The sequence below is a fragment of the Pteropus alecto genome, unplaced genomic scaffold (genome assembly GCF_000325575.1).
Source record: "Pteropus alecto unplaced genomic scaffold, ASM32557v1 scaffold185, whole genome shotgun sequence".
Classification (NCBI taxonomy): Eukaryota; Metazoa; Chordata; class Mammalia; order Chiroptera; family Pteropodidae; genus Pteropus; species Pteropus alecto.
The window spans coordinates 2991250-3012485 of NW_006438088.1; the positions used below are offsets into that span (position 1 = coordinate 2991250).

A 21236-nucleotide genomic window follows, 5' to 3' on the forward strand; every position below is an offset into this window, starting at 1 on the left:
AAGCACGTGGTGATTGTAGCCATTCAGTCCTTTGTGGGGTGTTGTGCTGCAGCCTTGTTCCTTGCTGGCTGTTGGGTGGGGGGCAGTTTATTTTTTTAATTATTTTTTTTTTATTCCTATAGCACCTGGTCTTCCTAGGTGGTCTCCCATCCAAGTACTAACCAGGCCAGACCCTGCTTAGCTTCCAAGATCAGATGGGATCGGGCTTGTTCAGGGCGGCATAGCCATAGACTGGAAGGCATCTTTCATAGCATCTCACTGAGGTGTATTATGTGTGTTTTCTCTTTCAGTGGGCAGTACTGACCTGTGGGCACTGTTTCTGTAATGAATGCATTTCAATAATAATCGAACAGTACAGCGTGGGGTCTCACAGAAGCTCCATTAAGTGTGCCATCTGCCGCCAGACCACATCTCACAAAGAAATATCATATGTCTTCACCTCAGAGAAAGCCAGCCAGGAAGAAGACATCCCCGTGAAGGTAAAAGTAGAGGTTAAGAACATATAGAAGCCTAGTCAGAGCAATATAATAGGAATCAGTTTCTGGCAATGAGAGCATCACAATCAGAACAGGCTGGCACAGTGAATATGTAGAAAGCACTGTCGTGTGTCTGTGGATGCACTACCTGAAAGCCTCAGCTTTACCAGCTCCCCTTCCCTCATGGAAGGAACACAGGAACACATTTTCCATCATAGTCAGCAATAGTCACGCCCACTGTGGCAAAAAATAACGTATTAGAAGTCCAGTTCCCTATTATTTTCTATCATACTTCTGTCTACTACAAATAGAATTCTGGTTAAATTAGAGCTTCATTTAAAGAAAGCTTTTCCTCGTTCTTTCATTTAGCCTTGGATATCAGGATAAAAGGATATGCACAACCAAATTGAAGGAGAAAATAGTTGGTTACTGAAATTAGTGAAGACTGTCACAAGAAGGAGGTAGTGTGCTTTTAAGTGGCATATACTGATATTTCAGGGTACAACCAAAATGTGGCTTTATTTTCCTAATTTTTTCCCATGCCCCATTCAGAATTTTAAGAAAGTAACTATAATTAGAAACCTAAACAGGATCTGTGATTGGACTTTCGGCCTAACAGACATTTATTTAATGAGAAGCATTTACTAGACTTTTTTTTTGTCTAACCAAACTTAGACAAAGGACAAATTAGTATATGAATGTAGTGGGAATATAAGCCAGAGCAGTAGTCCAGAGAGGGCGGAATTGGCTCTTGAGTAAGATGTGGTTGAATCTTTTTTATCAATTTCTTCTCCTTTCTGGGTCCTTGATGTTCTTTTCTCATTTATGTTTAAGAATTGTATTTCGTAAGTAGAAATAATTACAGGTGGAAACTATCATTTAGGCAGTTTCAGTTAGAATGTTAGGATTTTAGGCAGTTGTTAAGATGCCCCCCTCCTTGGAAAAGTAGTTGAATTAAAGAATATCTAATTGCTGTTTTAATCCTAATGTTATTTGAGTGAAATCTGAAAATATCAGTCACAGTGCTCTACAGTGTGTTAAGATAAACAGAATCCCGAAGTTGAAATGAACTTTCATGCGGTCATTTATTCATTCTTTCTTTTCTTACATGTTTATTGGACACACACTGTGTACCAGGGAGTGTGCTTGGCCTCACAGGTGCAACATAACTCATGAATAAAGCAGATGATTGCTGCCCTTATGCATTTGCAATTTACCAGTTGAGGAAGGAACCACAGACATTCAGCAAATAATTAAGTATAATATTATGATAAGCTATACAAAAGAAAATCAAACCTGGCTTCTCTGAGACAATGACAGTTAAGCAGGTATCCAAAGGATGAACGGATGAGCCAACTTGGAGAAGGGGTAATTTTTTAGGGAGGAGGCTGCCAGACAGGAACCAAAAACAAAAATCAGTATGTAGAAAGGTCTGAGACAAGAAGGAATTCACATGACATTGTAGCTGTAGTATAGAAAACACAAAGGAGAATGGTGTGAATTGAGTGTGGAAACCAAAGAGGGGCCAGGTGTTAAAGGACCATCTAAAGATTTAAGAACTTTCTTTTCATATAAACAGCCATTAAATGTTTTAAGTAGAGAAACTATCATGATCATATTTGGATTTTTAGAAGATCCCTCTTGCTGCATTGTGGAAGAAGAATTAGCAGGAATATAAAAGAATAGAGTAGGAAAAATTTGGAGAGACCAGTTTAGGAGGCAGTAGTGATGGTGGCTTTAATTAGGTTGGTGGCAGTGAAAATGGAAAGAAGTGGATATATCGAAGCGATAGAGTAAATTTGATTAGTAAGACAATGTTGGAGGGATTGATGAAGGAGACATCATAGGTGACGCTCTGGTTTCTGATGTGAAAAATCAAGGGGATAATGGTACAGTTGCTGATATAAAGTGTTTGGAAGAGGAGTACATTTAGCATACCATATTTGAAGTGCCTAAGACATCCAAGTGGAACTATCCAGCAAAGTGTTAATATGTGGTGCTGGAGATATAAAATCAGAGTCATTGGCATAAGTGATCTTTGAAGCCGTAAGAATGAAGGAGATTTCCTAAGGAAAGAAACAAATTAACTTTAGATCAGGTCTTACAGAGCTCCATAGCTTTCTAAAGGTGAATTAAAGGGAAAAGAGCTAAAAAAGGATACAAAGAAGAAGCACCTAGAGACCTAGGCAGTCCAGGAGAGTAGGCTATCAGCAGAGATCACAGAAATCTGCCTCAATAAGGAGGCAATTATCAGTACTATCTAATGATGTCTTAACTACAGTATAGACTAATTTAGGAATGAAGAGTGAACCAGAAGTGAATAAGTAGGGAGAGAAGATGCCCAATTCTTTCATAAATTTAGTTGTGAAGTAGAAGAGTAAGAGTTGTAACCAGGAGATAAGAAGTACAAGAAGACTTCGTGCTGGTTATTTTTGTTTTTGTTTTTGTTTTTGTTTTTTTTTTGTTAAGAGATAAGAAGTACAGGAAGACTTTGTGCTGGTTTTGTTTTTGCTGTTATTTTAAGATAAAAGATTCTTGAACATGTTTAATTTCTAGTAAAGAAGTATAGATTGAAGGTATAGGAGAGAGAAGGGATAATCTATAATATAAGTTTCTTGAAAGGACAGGGAGGGTATTGATGTACAGAGAGAAAGTAGAGATTTCATTAAAATTAACAGGTGTAGGTTGGGCTATCAAGCAAACAAGCTATAGGGCAGGTGTTCTTATCAGAGAATAGATCTTAGTCTTTTTCATAGAGGACAGGTATTCTGTACTCCAAGTATGACTATACAAGTGTGTTAACTCAAGTGAGGTAGAAAAGTTTCTAGAAGATGAAGTGGTGAGACCCGAATATTGAATGTTGGCTACGTGGACAGAATGTATTATCTAGAGTTGGTTATACTCTGTCTTATTAACCACACAAAGAACTGCTTTCCTTCTCAGTCCCCTCTCTGCCCTTTTTCTCACTCCTGTAGTTTCTCTCTCCCTTTCCTTCCCATAAAAATAGTCTTTCTTAGCCCTTTCTTCTTTTCTATGCCTTCCTCTGGCAGGCATGCCAAGAGCCACAGATGGCATTCATGGCTAAGAAGGGCTGTTGACTCTTAGATGAAAGCATTCACAGTACAGGGAACAAGCAGAAGGAAGAACTGCTGTGTCAGGCTTCCTGCGGTGAGGTTTAGGAAGTGATTGCTCTAGCTACCAGTAAACAGCACAGCCTCTATGAAACTGAGTCATTGAGCCTATCAAACCCAAACACCTGTTTATTCTATGGCAGCTTTTCTAGGAGAGGGATTAGGGCAGTTACATTTGTTGTCCTGTTTAGGACAGGAGTATTAGTGTACAAATGTGTTGATTACGCTCTGACTTCTGCCTGTCTGTCTTGGGTATTGATGAACACATGAATTTATTGAAGCATCTTGTAAAAAATTATAAGATTACAGAATTTAATAGAGTTAATTCCTCTTTTGTTATAGATGTGCATATATACTTATATTTCCTTTTTATTAAATACATGACTGAATGTCGTACCTATAATGCAAGCAAGTTTTTTTTTTTTAATTTTTAAGTGTATTAACATTGGTTAATACAATTATATAATTTTCAGGTGTACATTATCATTTGACATCTGTATATTCTATTATGTGTTTACTACCCAAAGTCCAGTTTCCTTCAGCTACCATATATTTGATCCCCTTTACCCACTTCACCCTCCCCCTAAACCCTATATTTGACTCCCTTTACCCCATCTACTTCCCCCACCACCCCCACGCCACTAGTAACCATTAGTCTAATTCTAACCATTAGAATTTTGGTAACCACTAGTCTATAGTCCATGTCCATGAGTCTCTGTTTGTTTGTCCTGTTCTATCGTAGGACACTTCGGTTGCTTCCATGTCCTGGCCACTGTGAATAATGCTGCTATGAACATCGGTGTGCAAATCTCTTTTTGGATATGGGTTTTCAAGTCTTTGGGGATAGAGGGATTGCTGGATCATATGGTAGATCAATTCTTAGTTTTTTGAGGAACCTCCATACTGTTTTCCATGGTGGCTGTACCAATTTAATGCAAGCAAGTTTTATCCCTCGCGCACATCCTCACCTTGCTCCTTGCGGCCTTTACTTTTGCCTCTCACTGCATGTTCTGACACCATTTGTGACACTTCTGCCTTTGGTGCCTGTCCCCTTTCCTTACTCCTGTCACATTTCTGCCCTGCTGTGTGCCACCTCCTTGACCCATCTGCTTACTGTTTTCTCACACTCTTACTCCTCGAACTATCTAAACCTCTCCCACTAAATGGTCACATTATCTATATTGGAGTTGAGGGAGTGATCAATATAAAAAAGGTGGCTCTATGTGAATAATGAAGGCGTTATTTTGAAATTTTGTAAATATTCAAACTATTTATAAGCTTAGGGCTTTTTTTTTCTTTTATTGTTGATGATCAAATTCCTGATCTTTATTAAACAAGCCTAAGGAGTAATTTTTTTTTATTTCATTAAATTGTATTATCTGAAATATTTATTTCACTCTAAGCAAACAGTTACGACTCTCAGACACAGCTAACAATGTAATATGCATAGTGCTTGCTTTATATAGCTGATTTTGGATATGAGGTATTTGGAGAACAGAAAATAGTATTAAATAACATAAAACATTTTTTTCTATTGTTGTTTCACAATATAAGTAGTTCTTTTGGTTGACCATAGAAATAAAATGAATACTGAAATGACAGTGTTCCTTTTAGTGAGATGTATTTAAGCCGAAGACTGTATCTACCCTCATGGCAGTGTGACAGTATTCCTAAATGACCCTTGGAACCTACTGGGCATTTCTCAAAGTAAACAAAATTCCCCTTGCAAGTTCTGACAACTGCCAGGCATTTTGGATGTTGAAGTAGGCCTCTTGGCAGAACATATGCCCCACGTGGCATGTTCCCTGTGTCCTAAGTTTGGCTAGGTTTCATACAAAGCATTTTTGTCAGTGGAAACCCTGACCCTTTAATGGACAAGGTTCTTATGTCATAAGAAGTTTCTCTCCAGGAGAAAAATTACTACATGGATATAGCCACAGCCAAACATCTTCCTTCCTATCCATCCCACACACACATCTAATGTTTCATCGTCTCAAACTTTTGAGTGTCTATTAGTTAACTGGCCTGCTTTTTAAAATGAAGATTTATTTCAGGCCCCATTCGCATAAATTTTTATTCTTTAGATCTGAGATCTGGTCTAGGAATCTGTAAATCTATTAATAATAGTGATTTTTTATGCAGTATTTTTTGTAGAGGAAAAATATACTGTATTGCTGCATTCAAACTCCCAGAGAAGCCTAGAAATACCATAGAAATACCATATGTCAAATTCTATGTGTGGAATCCTGTTGCTTCCTTTTTCCTTTTTTCTTTTTTTTCTTTTTTTTTGTTTAGTTGATTCAAAGTCTGTTTTATACTTTCTAAATACAATTAAAATAAACATCTATTGGAAAGTTATGACCTAGTTTAGAGTTAGCATAAAATAATTTGGTAAATATAATCCACAATTGTATTTAAATATACTTATCTAAATATTTTTATATAAGATACTTATACATGAACATTAACTGGTCAATTTAGAATGCAATTATGTGTTTTTGTTATAAATGTCATGAATAAATACAATAATAATTGCAAAAAACAATTTCTATTCACTAGCCAAATTAGCACTTGTAATTCTGAACCGTTAGTCTAGTATTCAAGTTATCAATAGCTTTCAATAAATTGAACATGCAATGGTGACTTCTAAGATACAGACTATAAATTATCTTCATGAAATTACCTTTATGAAGAACTTATACTTTGTGGAGTAAAAACGCCATTAAAATGTGGAAAGTACATTATTCTTGAAGTGGGGACTTTGTTTTATTCACTGCTGTATCCGCAGCATCTAGAACAATGCCTGGCATATGACAGATACTCAGTAAGTAGATGGATGGATGGACGGATGGATGGATGGATGGATGGATGGATGGATGGATGGATGGATGGATGCACAGACAGACGGACAGATAAACGGTTGAATAGTATTACATATAATATCCCTAAAAGCCTTTGAGTCCAAATAAAACTTTTATTTTTTTTTTCAATTGCTAACTTATCTCTGAAATCATTATTAAAAGTATTTAAAAGAACAGGGTAATATTTTGGTGGCTTCATGCACTTGTCATATTTCCCACAGCCTAGGTAGAATTTCCGTTGAACTTTATTCAAGTAACATGTGAATGCTTGAAGAACTGAGCACTTGCCCCAGGCATTTGCTTGAAAAATATTTCTACTTCATGAAACCAATCATACAAGCTGCATAACTGCGCTAAGCTGTATCTGTCACTACCACCGTGAGTTTTTAGCGTGGTGAACAGGTGCAGACAGAAATAAAACAATGTTAACTGGTCTTAGCTGAAACTACTAATGGACAGCACAGGCACATTGAAAGAGTTAGCTCTACTTCAAAAAGAAAAGTCCAGAACAGAAGTAATGAAAGTTATAAAATACCAAGACAGGAAATGACTTCCTCTATACTGAACAATAAAAGGAAACATTCAAGTTATTTGCAAGTTACAGACCACCAAGGAAACCTAAAGAAAAATCTGTTACCTATCACCAAGTTATAATCTAGTTGGTCACATTACTGATTAGAGAGCATAATCCTCTTTTAGGAGAAGGGAGGGAAAGCTAAGTCGTGTAAATTTGCCTTCTTTAAAGTGATGTTGTTCAATGAGATGAATCTTCAAAATAGCTCTAATCTCAAGACCTTTGATTCTTATAGTATCATTAAAAGATTGCAGAAATCAATCCAAGTAATAATTAGAAGATTAAAATATTTCATGTACTGTTTGAGATGTGATTGTGCCACCTCTGACAAAGCTGAAACTCATTATCTGTGGCAGATAGCACAGATAGGCATCCCCTTGTCCCCAGAGCAGTGAGAGCCATCGTAACAGCGTGCAGCAATCACTAGGGCAGTGACATAAAACAGCAGACCAATTCACTTGTGATAAACACAGTCCCGATTGTTTCATTGAGGTAATAAGTTTAAAAAGTCCCAGACTCACAAGATTCCCACACATTCCCCTAAAACCTTATTCATCTATAAGAAATAAGGTTAGACAAAAAGTATAATATTTATTTTTAATAGAAGTAATTTACACAAAAGCACACAATAGAAAGTAATGCTCTCTTCCATTCCATCTTTGCCTTGCCACTAAGGAGCGATTTCTATTTTTAGTTATAGATATCATCTGTATGATTTTCAGTAATACACATAAATTTTGTTTTTTGAAATACTAACTTTAGACAGTATACATTGACTCCTCACTTTAAATACGAAGAAATTACTACATCTGTTTCTCTTTCGATCTTTCTTCTCCCCTCCACATTCCGATTTGTGTTATGGTATTGTATTTATATTATGATTTTTAAACGTTCACATTTTGTTACCTAATTATAGACATGTCTTCCATATCTAGAGAAAAATCAGTAAATTATATGTACAATATTATAATATAAATAATGTTCACTATAGAACCCTATAGGGTTTGCTGACTTTATTAACCTCCCCTATAGCTTCTGATAGGTAGGTAGAAAAAATTAGATTTGATTGACTGAATGAGATGATACTACCCTCCATTTGATGGTTTATTGTAAAACCAGTTCCAGTGATTTTATTATACAATACCTAACACAAAATCCACCTAGAGTCTGCTCTGTGTTAGATCAGTCTTTGTCTTCTGTGACTGCTCTCATCTGAGACTCTAGCTTTTATAAATGCGAATGCTGAAGTTTAATTACAAGATTTTATTGTTATTGTTGATCATTCTGAGTGAACAAAAATATGTTGAAAATTTTAAATTGTGTTCTAACCCCCTTTTATTTTTATTTTGTTTATTCATTTGTTGTACTCAGTCATGTTTGAGATTGAGAAGACTGAATGTAAATATTAATTTGTTTGCATTAAATAAACTGACTGCATGTATACTATTTACAAATCACCATGCTAGGCTCTAGGTGATATAAAAGTAAATGCCATTTGATCCTTGTTTTCAAACAATATATCGACTGATGAGTGAGGTATGATATGTCATATGAAATCATACTAGATAGAACAATGACAGGGCTATTAATTGAGGAAAAGCTGTTCTTCTGCAAATAAAATTCCTCATCTTTCCCTTATGAAAGACAAACTTAAATGTTGAACAGAAAAATCTAATAAAATAGTAAAGTTGAAGAGTACTTAGTTTTTAAATCCAGTTGTAATTCATCAAGCATTTATGAGTTACTGTAACTATGTATTAATATAGCACTTTTGCTATGTCACATATAAAAGAACTCAATATGAACTACCAACAGAGAGGTAGGAAAATATTTACCACGTAAATTTAACATATACAGTATATAAGAGATCCTACAAATAAGAAAAGATAACCTGTTTTTTTTTAAACTAGCAAAAGATATGAATAGACAGTTCACAAAGAGGAATTCTAGGCCAATAAATGATATTCAATCTCACTGCCAGGAAAACGCAAACTGAATGAAAATTTGGTTCTTCATTTCATCTATCAGATTGGCAAAAAATTAAATTTTAACAAGTGTGCACATATTATTAATTTACCTGTTGATAGGTAAAAGTTCTAGCATGTTAGAGGGCAGTTTGATAGGGAATCTACCAAAATCCACATCTCTAAAAAGTTTCTTTAACCTTTGACCAACAATTCTTCTTCGATGAACCTAGCCAACAAAAATATGTGCACGTGTTCCCAAAGCTATAAGTATAGGCATAGTTACTGAAGTATTGTTTGTAATAGCAAAAAGAAATGAAATCAGTCTAAATCTATATTAATAAGAAATATTTAATAGATTGTTGTTCCCCAAATATCATTCTTTCATTGAAGTGAGGTAAATATAAAGGTCCTACATGAAAAGATTGCTAAGCTACAACGCTAAATGAAAGGCCACATTATAACATATTTGTGGGTTATGCGTGCATTTTATATAGGCTTCTAAAATGCATAAGATCTAACAGGATAAATGCCAGATTTTTAGTGGTGTTTAGAGAGGGCAAGGTATTAAAAAAAAAACAGGCTTAAAATTTTAATCTGTGTACTTCTATTAGCTTAGTTGTCCAATAAACATATATTGCTTTTTTTTGTAATTTTTGAAAAATTATCAAAAATGTGCTTGTGATATATCTAGTAAATAAGACAGAAACCAGAACCTCGTCTAACTTTTAGTCAGTTTTTCTGTGTTGCCTTTTGAGATAGTAATCCTTTGTTGTATATATCATTTTTCATTTAACAATAAATGATGATTCTTATTAAGGTTGACTCATAGAGGCAGTGAATTTTTAACATAGCACCTTGAAGCAACATTTTTAATGATAACTTATGATAATTTTAATGTCTATAAGTGGTCTAAAATTTGAAATCTTTGGTCTTGGAGAAACTGCCAAATACATTGGTCTAACATAAGGATTATGCATTTATTGGCTTTGTTTTTGAAAATTGTTCAGGGCGTGCATGCACAAACCAAGAGCCACAGACATATGTGGGGCACTTAACTTCTTTCTTCATTGTTCTCATTCTCAGTAGCCACTTTCTCCATTTGGATGAAAAGGGTATTAAAGCCATCTCACTGCCCATGTAGGTTCTGCCAAGCAGATTTTTAGACTTCCTTATTATTCTTCTTTCATAGCAGGAAGTAGCTGGACTGGGACCAGACAGTTCAGAACTATGGCATTTGGAAGGGATCATTGAGAGCTACCACTGAACTGGCCAGACTTTGATAAAAGGGAATGTTCTGGTCTTTTCCGTCATAGAGTTAGCACTGCAGTTTGGAATGTTGCTTATAAAAGATTATTCTCTTTTCTTTGTACCTTTTTATAAGAAGCAGCTTAATAAATAGCAGGCTTATAGTTATGCTTGTGTTTCATTTGGATATCTTTTTGAAAATGAGACCTTGCAAGGAACTTGGATCTTTCTGTCTAAACTCCTAAATGATTGCTTTATGCTAATTTTCTGTTTTCTCTTATTTGAGATAATTTTGCTCTTAAGATAATTATTAGATTGAAATAGATTTCTTATATTTTTTAACCTTTCAAGTACAATTGAAAGTCTCCATATCAGAGAAATAAATGTAGACTCTGGATTTTAATATGAGAATTTTAAAACTTTCCATAATTCAGTCTTGCTAACTTGAAGTTAACATAGCTTTCTTCCTTGTTTATCTTTTAACCTTTGAGTGTCTCTTCATGTAAAAATGATGAGGAAGGGTAGTTTGAGAAAAAAAATGCTGCTGTGGGAATATTTTTACTTCTTTTTGGTTAGATCTGCCCCCCTTGTAGGATAATCTATGCCATTTTCATGCTCATATTTTAATGTCTCAGAAAGGTAAGTTATTGAGTATTTACTATTTGCCAGGTATTGAGCTAAATGCTTTGTATGCATTTCTCGTTTAACCATCACAACCGCCTTTGGAAACAGATAAAATTTTCATCTCTGCTTGATAGAAGAGGAAACTGAGGCTTAGAAAGGTTAGAAACTATATGACTAGTGATTTGCAGAACTGACAGTTCAATTTAGATTTTATGTCCTTAATTTAAATTTATTTCAATTTAAATCTTATGTCCTTAATCTCCATGTCATACCGTCTCCCAGAGCATTCCAGGGGAAAAATTTCCTCAGCGGAGGCTGTAAAAACACTTGCTTTATTTTTCATTCTCTTATTTCTCCATTCTCTTATTTCTCCATTTTTTTTCTCATCTTCTTACTCTTATGATAGAAATGGCTATGCTAAAGCACCTTTTAAGTGTTTATCTAGCTTTGTATAAATCTGCTCAGTCCAAGTGGATGTCGTTTGTACCTCTGTCATTATCCTATATAATGCTATTGTAAGAAAGGATTCGTCATGGATTGGGTCCTTCACTGTTTGCTTAAGTTGGAATTTTGATTCATTGTATTCTTAATGTTTCCAGTGCCATAATATCTGAAGTGAAGAGTGCTTTTGAATATAATTCTGCTTACCTAAAGTAACAAAATTTATAACTACAAACCTAACCACTTAACTAAAAAATCTTGTCTTCAGGGTCCTATCACTATGTGACTAGGGTATGCTTTTGCATTCAGTTCTCTTAAGATGTAAGTTCCATTACTTCTTCAGTTTGAGGCTAAAGAAAATTTCCAGCAAATACAAAATAAAAGATAAATATTTATGCAACTGTCATATACTTTGATAATAAAAGTGTTTATATTGGTTTCCCATGCCATTATTAACTAAATTTTATTTGATAGTAATGTGTTTTCTTCTTTGGATTCAAAGGGCAGCCATTCTACAAAAGTGGAAGCTGTGGTCAGAACTCTGATGAGAATCCAGCTCAGAGATCCAGGGGCTAAAGCACTCGTTTTCTCAACGGTATAGTCAGTGTTTTTATCCTCAATAGTAACGCAGACTGACATTCTATCTCTAATTAGTTTATTAGAACTAATTTTGTTTGCCATAATAACATTATGAGAACTAATTTTGAGAACTAATTTTGTTTGCCATAATATAAGTAAGATTTAGAATTACTGATAGATTTTCCCATGTCAGATTTTTTTTTTCCATGTCCACAGGATAGAATTATTTTTAGAGAAATTGGATGTTTCACAAGACAGTTTTTTAAGCTACATTTCAAGTTTTACTTAGGGATTTTCATAGGTTTACATATTTTTAATTGGAATCTATAACCCTGAAAGTCTCATTTCACAAATGAATTTGATTGTTTAAGGAAAAGAAACATAATCTACTGAACAAAGTATTGAGTAAAAATTACTAGTTTCCATTTTTGAAAGATAAGTAGGCATATCCATTAAGTCCTCCATTATTTTCTATCAGTTATGTTTATCTTAATTCAGTGCTCAAAGATGCTTTTTGTTTTTACCCTATCTTTAACCAACATTTGATTAAAAAAAAAAACAAACTACCCTTTCACAATACAGCTAAATAATATTGATGGTACTTCATTTAAAGGTTTTGATTTGGTATTTACTCAATTCTGAGATATAAAAGTTATTTAGTTTCTTTTCAAATTCTCTTTGTATGAAAGCTATATTTAAATATTTTCTTACTGTTTTATGTGTTCTTAGTGGCAAGATGTATTAGATATTATTTCAAAAGCTCTCACTGACAACAACATGAAATTTGCGCAGATCAGTCGTGTTAAGACATTTCAGGTATGTCAAAATCTTATTCATGTTTTTTGAAGTGGTTTCAAATTGAAAAGGAAACTTCTGTTAACTAGCTTACTTGCATTTATAGTCTTGTATCTTGATTACTTATAAAATTAAAATTCAAAAGCAAAGTAGAGAAACATCCTATTTTCTTCCTATTCACTTAAACCCATAACAAGAATCTTCTGAACTTGAGGTCCATTTCTTTAATATAACAAAACATGGCCTTTGCTATACCTTTTGAAGGGACACGGGTCTCCTGCCCTGGGATTATGTACTAAAAACACTATATCAGGCAAAACTGCATCTGGTCAAATCGTCCTTACATCACACTCCACACAATGATAGGTAGACACTCAAAGAGACAAACACACAAAGAAAGACCAAGTGAGAATTAAGCAGATTCATGTCTCTTATCTTATACTCAGTCTGACACATTCTCCTCTTTCTCTCTTTTTCCCTCTAAGCTCCTGTAGTTGAATTTGCATACATCACATGCATGTTTCTTGTGATCCCACTATGTATTATAGAGAACAAGAGAGCTTATGTGACACTTTTCCTCATAAAGTCAAGCAACAAGTTTATATTTTCTAAAATTGGTAATTTTACATGTTCTTAGCTATCACATTTTACAATGATGTGGATACCGTTAGGTATATTTAACGTGAGCTATAAAATGCTGCTCTTATTTTTAACTGATCCAGCTAAAATTTAAATGTACTTTTCTTTTTTAGGAGAACCTTTCAGCATTTAAGCATGACCCCCAAATCAATATTTTGCTGCTGCCCCTGCACACAGGTTCTAATGGACTAACTATCATTGAAGCAACTCATGTTCTCTTGGTGGAGCCCATATTGAACCCTGCCCATGAGCTCCAGGCCATAGGAAGGGTGCACCGAATCGGACAAACAAAGTAAGCACTTAAGTGACCATCAGTCACGTCCACTTCAGCTTTCTAAGATCCATCTCACTGTTTAAACTCTTCATTTATGTTCATCATAACCTACTTACTTTTAATTTCTTCCTTGTTTATTAAATTTTCAAGCATTCATATATGACCAAAAGACATTTCGAGAGATTTCCAACCCACTCTCCAAGAAACAAAGCTCCAGATTCTCCTAGATTTTTGTCTTCTGTCCTTCACAAACTAACCTGATCACATCATCAAAAGTTTCTTTAAATACTTAAGAGAACTGCAGAGTTAAAGGCATCCATCATAAATTTGAGAAGAATTGATTTTTTTTGTTGTTTCAGGTAACGTGTATTTAAAAGAAGGCATATGTCATGCATGACTAAACACAAATATCTCCTTTTTAAATTCTTCCCCTTAGGGAAAATACACCCCCTACCCCTGCCGCCCCAACCAAGTCCACTCCAAGAGATAATTAATTTCGTTTAAGGCCCAGAACAAACCTAGTAGTAAATATTGTATAGTATGTACTATTTTTATTCAAATATCACAATGGACCATTATCCTATATAAGGCCTCTCAGATGTATAATCTGGATATCACATGCCTCAAATGTTTTTTTTTAAAAATGCATCTATATTAAGCACTCAAATTAATATTGATTGAGCTGTTCACACAGCCAAGGAGAGTTCCGCGTTCAGAAACACAGAGGGAATAAACGATATTTCTAAGCACTGTAAGGAATTTGCACTTGCCAGAGTTTAAAATAAGGAGAAGAATGGCAGGAAATGAAGTCTTCTGTGCCATACTCAGAAATATGGACTGCTGTGTAAGCGGTAGCTAAGAGAACAAATGGTAACTTTTAATTTTAAGCAACGAAGACACATGTTCATCTAACAAACCCTTAGCAAAATATGACAAAGTAATATAATTGTAATAAATGCAAGCTTGTTCTAAAATACTGCCAAGTAGCCTTTAAAATGCACTTAAGTCTTATTTGGTGTGTTGGGTGGGTGTGTGTATTTGACTTTGTCTTATATTTTTAAACATTGACTTCCTATCTTATCAGTGTTTTCTAAAGCATGCACTGGACTCTTCTTAGATGTAAGACTGCAAGTCTAAAAAGGCCATTTTTACTACTCGACAATCCTACTGTGCTTCCCTAGTAAATAGATTATTCTGCTTTCCGATGAGATTATCGAATCTTCTACATTCTCCTCCCCACTGACGATGATCTTGCCTCATGCAGAGAAAAAGATACAATCAGATTAGAAGTACCTCTTCTTTACATCACCAACTTGAACAAGTCTGTATTGATATCTACATCATTCAGTAAAATTTTACTGAGCACCTTCCGTTTGCCAGGCACTAATCTAGGTACTTCAGATGCCCTCATAGAGCTTAAATTCTAATTGTAAGAGGTTGATAGAGAGGCAGATGTATGGTAAAAAAATAAAGGTAGTAAGTAGTGTCAGGAGCTGGAAAAGTAGAGCAGGGTAAGGATTAGAGTGCAGGTGGCTGGGCAGGAAGCCATGGCTGGTCTTACGGTGAAGGTAACATCTGAACGGAGTTGAGAAATGGGATAAAGCCATGCAGATAATTAGGCAGACAGTGCACTCAGTGCAAAGGCCATAAGTCAGAAGTATGCCTGGTGTGTCTAAGGGGTAGCAAGTAGCCAGAGTTGCTGAAGTAGAGCAAAGAGGAGAGAAGTAGGAGATGAAGTCAGAGAGCTTGGCTGGGAGGGGGAGGGGTATTATATAGGGCCCAGGAGGCCATTGGAAGGCTTTGAACAGAGGAGTGACATGATTAACTTAAGCGTTGAAAGGCTCATTCTGAGTGCTCTGTTTGGGCCTGAGGGGAAGGGAAGCAAGGGAGAGTAGAAGCAGGGAGGCCGCTTAGGAGGCTATCACAGTAATTCCAACAAGAGTTGAAGGTGACCTGGACCATGTTAACAGCAGTGGAAATGTTGAGAGTAGTCAGGTTCAGGATTTATTTTGAAGGTAGAACCAATAGTATTTGTGGACAGACTGGATGTGGCATGTGAGAGTCAAGGTTAGCACGGATTTTGGCCTAGACGACTGGAAGGATGAAGTAGCTTTCAGTTGAGTTGAGGAAGACTACAAGGTAGAGCAGATTTAGTGAAAGAATAGAACCTTATTTTAGATGTAAGTTTGAGATTTTATTAGACATCCAAATGAAGATTTCTGTTCCGCAATTGGATTTAGAAGTCTGGAGTTCAGGAGAAAAACCTGGGCTAGAGAGATACATTTGGAAGTCACCAGCATACAATGGTGTTTGTAAGTCATGAGACATAAAAATGAGATTACCTACAAAGTGAGTGTAGATAGAGAGGAAGAACTAAACTTTAGAGCACACCAGAGTTAAAAGCTCCGGGAGAAGAGGAAGAACCAGCAAAAGGGACAGATAAAGATCAGATAAGGCATTAGGAGGAAAAGCAGAAGAGAGAAGTGTGCCTAGGAGCCAAGTAAAGAATGTAAGTCAAAGAAGAGGATATGATCGGCTGTGTCATGTACTGTCCAAATGTCACGGAGTTGTTGAGAATTGACCATTAGATTTAGCAACATGAAGATCAAAACCAGTTTGGGTGGAGAGCTGGAGGCAATGGCCTGATGTGAGTATAGGAGAGAATAGGATTTTATTTATTAACAAACACTTATATTACAGAGAAAGGTTAAGTAACCTAAGGTCGCATGGCTAATAAAAGTGGTGGCCGGTTTCAAACAGCCTTTCTGCCTCCACGGTTCATGCTTTTAACCACCATATGTTGCTGCCTGTATGTAGTTGGTAGGACACGTATTTTTGAGTTTTACTGCAAAGAACACAGAAAAGGTAGAGAATGAGATCAAAGTAGGTTTTTTTGTTTTTTTTTCCCCCCCATATGGGAGAAATAATAGAATGAGTCATTAGAGACAGAAAAACTAGTGAAACGAGACTGGGGAAAACGCTGGAACAAGGTCCTTGAGTAGGCAGGAGGTCTCATACTCAGTGTAGAGATTGGTTTTAGATTGGAGCATGGATAGTTCATTGTACTAACAGGTTGGAAGGCACGGTACATTCCTTACCTTTTATTACAGTGGAAGAAGTGTCCCTTTTCTTTCAAAAGCCAGCCATCTCACTTGACCTATATCCCATCTATTCCCATATTTTCAAGGATGTTCCTCTTGTAATATATCACCACATAAATATATCTTAATTTTTTCTATCTTAAAAAGAAAATTCACTCACCTACAGTCCACCTTCCCCTCCACTTCCTTACCTTCCGTGCTCAGCCTTCCTGGTCGAGTGTTCACTGTGCCACTGAAATGAGGCCCACAGTGGTGTTAATGATCTACCTCTTAACATGGTCCCCAGAAGTTCTTTTTCCTCTCTCTGTCATGTCTAGATGAGCTTATCCAGTCCCAGAGCTTTAAGCAGCATTTTTATGTAGATGACTCTGAAATGTATGTCCCCCAGCCCGGACATGTCCCCTTCACTCCTGTACCAGATGCATACATCCACTTCTAGCCTACACCTGTATCTATGGACTCTACACTTCCTTTGGATGCCTATCTAATAGAAAACCCAGTATTATCATGGGTAAAACGAAACTGTTCCTACTGCCCCCCACCCACACCACCCTTCCCCATCTTATAATGTGGCACTGTCATCTGTAGTTCCTTAGTCCAGAAATCTAGGACTCTTCCGTATTTCTCCTTTCATACCTCACATCCGAACCATTATTTAAGTCTTGTCAGCTCTGCCTCCAAAAGATATTTCAGATTTACTGACTGCTTACTGTCTTCGCCAGTACAGCCACGGTACAGTCCAACCCTCTTACCTGGCCCACTGCAGAACTTCTTAACTGGCTGCCAGTCTCCCCTTTTTCTGCCTAACAGTCCATCCTCCACAAAGCAGCTGAAGGGATTGCTCAAGTATCATCAAGTATAACTCAAATCACGCAGAAAACCCACTGACGGCTTCCCATTATATCCGCAGCATAATCCGAATTCCTGTCATATCCTACAAGGCCCTCCTGTCTGCTCAAAGATCTGACCTGTTCCCACCTCTCCAATCTCACTTTCTCCTCTCTGCCCCTCATTTGCAGTATGCTTCTGCCATGCTAGCCTTCTTTCTGCTTCTCGAACATTGTGCCAGGTGTGTTCTCTTCCTTTTGAACTTTGCGTTTATTTACTATTTCTTTTGTTTGAATGCTCTTCACGTTCCTCCTTCACCAGCCATGTTTTAACTAACGTATCGGCCTCCTTCTGGCAATATCTGTACCTGAAAATATCTTAATTGTTTATATGTTTGTTGTATGTCTCTCCTCATTAAAATGGTAGCTCACTGAGATTAAACAGTTTATTTTATTCTCAGCTGCACTGCCGCCGCCCCGAGTTAGTACCCGCCATGGTGGATACCAACAGAATGATAAACATTAACGTATAATAAATGATTTGTTTTCATTTGGTTTCACATGTTTTTAAACTTATAATTGTTGTATCTTCTAGACCTACTATTGTACACAGATTCTTAATTAAAGCAACAATAGAAGAAAGAATGCAAGCAATGCTGAAGACTGCCGAGAGGAGGTGGGTGACAGTTCCTGCAAGTCAGTGGGGAAGTTTTCCTGTTTACGTAAGGGTTGTGTTTTGAACTTTTCACTTTGATGACCACTCATGCAACCAAAAGATATAAGTGCAAATACTTTTTAAAAGCAAGGTATGACATTCTACCTATCCAAAATGTTCTAATGAATGCACTGGACATTCTATATTTGACTTAATTTATTATTAGGGATTGTAATATATAAAAATATTTAAACTATCCTTCATTTCTTTGCCACTTTGGATTACTTTTTAAATGAAATCTATCTTCATGTCCAACAAAAACCTTAGTCTGATACCTGTAAAATGAAACTTACAGTGTTGCTTCGTGCATTGTTCACGTATGTTAGTCACACGCAAATAGGAAGATCTGGACTTCAAACTCAGCTGGCGATTGTGTTCATTCCAATAGCAGAACAAAAGCAAAAAGAATGAAACAGCCTTAATTTTAAAAACTCAACTTTGGAATCATCAAACTTCCTAATGTTTATTCCATAATTTTCTTTAAAGTCATTTTGAAAACATAAACGAATGCCTTACCGCATCCTTTGAGAGAGGTACGATTGGCAGATACTCACATTAGAGAGGATTTGCTTAGAAGGGATTGCTTCCTCAGGGGTGTTTGCATGGAGAGCAAAGAAGCAATTTGAAACTAGAAATTGTCTTCCATTGGTGGTTTATGGGAAGGAAAGAGGTTACCACAGGAGTTTTTTGCCTCAAACATGATGGCTTTTGTTGTTGATGTTGTTGAACAGAATTCAGCATAATATTTAAGCTGCCTCAATAAAACAACAGTTAGAAGAGCTGTTAAAATGCTCTCGAAACAAATTAACTTTAGATAGCAAGAAGGTAATTTATAAGGTGAGAGCCTTAGTAGCAGTTGGCAGGGCTTTTGTTTCTTTGTTTTGTTAATCGATCAGAGAAAAAACATTTTATGACTAAGCCTGAAAATAGTGTTTACAGGTCCTCACTGATTTTAAGAGATGCAGTAATGATCCCATCACCTACTTTCTTCTGGGAGTTTCTTAAGGCTCAGTTACAAAAATGTAGGGACTAGAACTTAAGACTAGAACAGTATGAAGACATATAATCATTAATTCCTTGGGGTTTCTTTCCGACTCTGCTCGCTTGGAAAATCCTCAGTCACACAAACTCATCTGCGAAGCATTCAGAGGCCTCCGTCTGGACCGTGGCTGATCTGGCAGATCTATTTACCAAAGAAACCGAAGAACTTGAATGAACTACACTTGATTCAATCTGCAAATTTCGATGTATTTCAAAAATTTCATAGCTTGTAAGAGCAAAGTTGTAAGTAAAATATCCAGTAGATGTCAGTACATGCTATTCATAGTTGAATGAATTTATTACTTTTTTAGTTGTACAGTGTCTCAGTAATTATTGAGTCCTTTTGAATATGCTATTTCCAAAAGATCTATGAATATTTTTAATTTTTCACTCCTAATAAAATATTTATTTTTGTTCCACAGAATATCTATATCTGAGGGAATTAAGAGAGGTAATATGTACTTTTCTTTTGATAAGATCAGTCTTAAAGAGTTGGAATAAGAGAAAGTATGCTAACCTAGTTTTATATGACCTGGTATATTCAAACAATGTGAATCTCATTTTTGGAAAGGCCTCCAGTATCTTTAGTACATGATTCACCAATTTTTAGTAGTAATATCTTAGGTCGATGATGAATTATATTATCTCCTAGTTATTTGAGAAGGTTTAGACTGTAACTACATACATAGTAAATTAGCAGTAATACAACTCCTAACAATAAATTAATATTAGACAATTATTTCTTTTTTCTGTATCTCGCTACGAAAAATTGAAACACTGAACACTTTTCATGTTTCCATTACATGTTAAGTAATGTCAGTGTAAGCAGTAAATAGTGTTAAGCGTGTTAATGTTTACCTTAAAATTATCTAAACTGATTTATCTATCTTTAATTTTTCTTATTATTGTTTTTACATGTTTTAAGATTGATGTATCTGTAAATATTGCAATTTTTATAATTTTAGTTTGTATCAATATGGAAATATGGAAGATTTTTTTTAATCATTATTGTTAATCATTATTGTACTGATGTCTTGCATTCTTTTCATTTCTCTTGTTCTTGTGTAACTACACTTTGAACCACTAATGTCTAAATTTATGATAGGATTTGTTATTTTATTTCACTAACACTTCTCTCAAGGACTAGTATTTTATCTTTGGAACGAGAGAATGTCATATTTACATAAGCTAATAATTACAAGTGATAATAACCTAGCCTTTCTTCTTCTGTGAAGAATTAATGGACTTTGAAATTGCTAACTAAGGAGTAGCTTGTTGTATTCTAGTTGTTTGATGCAATACAAATGTTGTTTTGTTTTCTTCGAGCCTTCAAAGTTTTAAATGACCCTCAGGACTCATTAGCTTCTACTTAGCTACCCAGAAAACTGTAATAGAAATACCCCCTGGATCACATTTGTCCAAGAGGCTTTGGTGCTTAGTTAAGGTGCATTTTCCCACTTGAGGTTTGACATAACTCAGCTGAAGAAAACACACACATTTTTGGTGCTTATTCTTCAGTTGGAGGGAGATATGCATTGATTCTTTTATATGAAATTAAACAGAACTATTATTTTTGTAGCTCTTTACATATTATAAAGAGCTTTCCTGTACATTCACGTATTTAATTTGCCCAACAATCCTGTGACGTTGATATAATTAATATCATTCCTGTTTTATAGGTAAAGAACCGAGGTTCAGAAATATTGAAAAACGTGCCTATGACACGTAGCAAGTTAAGCAGTGGAGCTCAGGTCCTGTGCCTCCAGATCTCGTGTCCTTTCTCTAACTCATCTGTCATGCTGAGATTCAGAAGGCTCGTGTTTATAATTTAATGATGAGCGTTTTTCAGTATTTAAGTTTGTTTCCTAGTATTCCTTTTTGAGCAAAAGTTTAGGGAAAACAATTTGATATGCTTCAATTTTGTAAAAAAAAAAAAAATATATATA

General features: G+C 35.6%; 1 protein-coding gene and 1 pseudogene across 7 annotated transcripts in view; one reads left to right on the plus strand and one right to left on the minus strand.

The window, feature by feature from the left end:
• SHPRH (SNF2 histone linker PHD RING helicase) overlaps positions 1–20615 on the plus strand; it is a 75210-nt gene extending 54595 nt beyond the window's left edge. For 6 of the 7 annotated variants that reach the window (XM_006915344.3, XM_015592133.2, XM_025049271.1 and 3 more), the window contains 6 exons: positions 291–479; positions 11822–11914; positions 12628–12714; positions 13446–13624; positions 18130–18210; positions 19369–20615. In XM_006915344.3, coding sequence (XP_006915406.1) covers positions 291–479; positions 11822–11914; positions 12628–12714; positions 13446–13624; positions 18130–18210; positions 19369–19465 — 726 coding nt within the window. In that variant the 3' untranslated portion in view covers positions 19466–20615. The remainder of the gene's footprint in view (positions 1–290; positions 480–11821; positions 11915–12627; positions 12715–13445; positions 13625–18129; positions 18211–19368) is intronic. The other variant, XR_003047351.1, reaches the window with a different exon arrangement.
• On the minus strand, positions 114–232 carry LOC112482624 (annotated as a pseudogene).
• Positions 20616–21236: the final 621 nt, after the last annotated feature.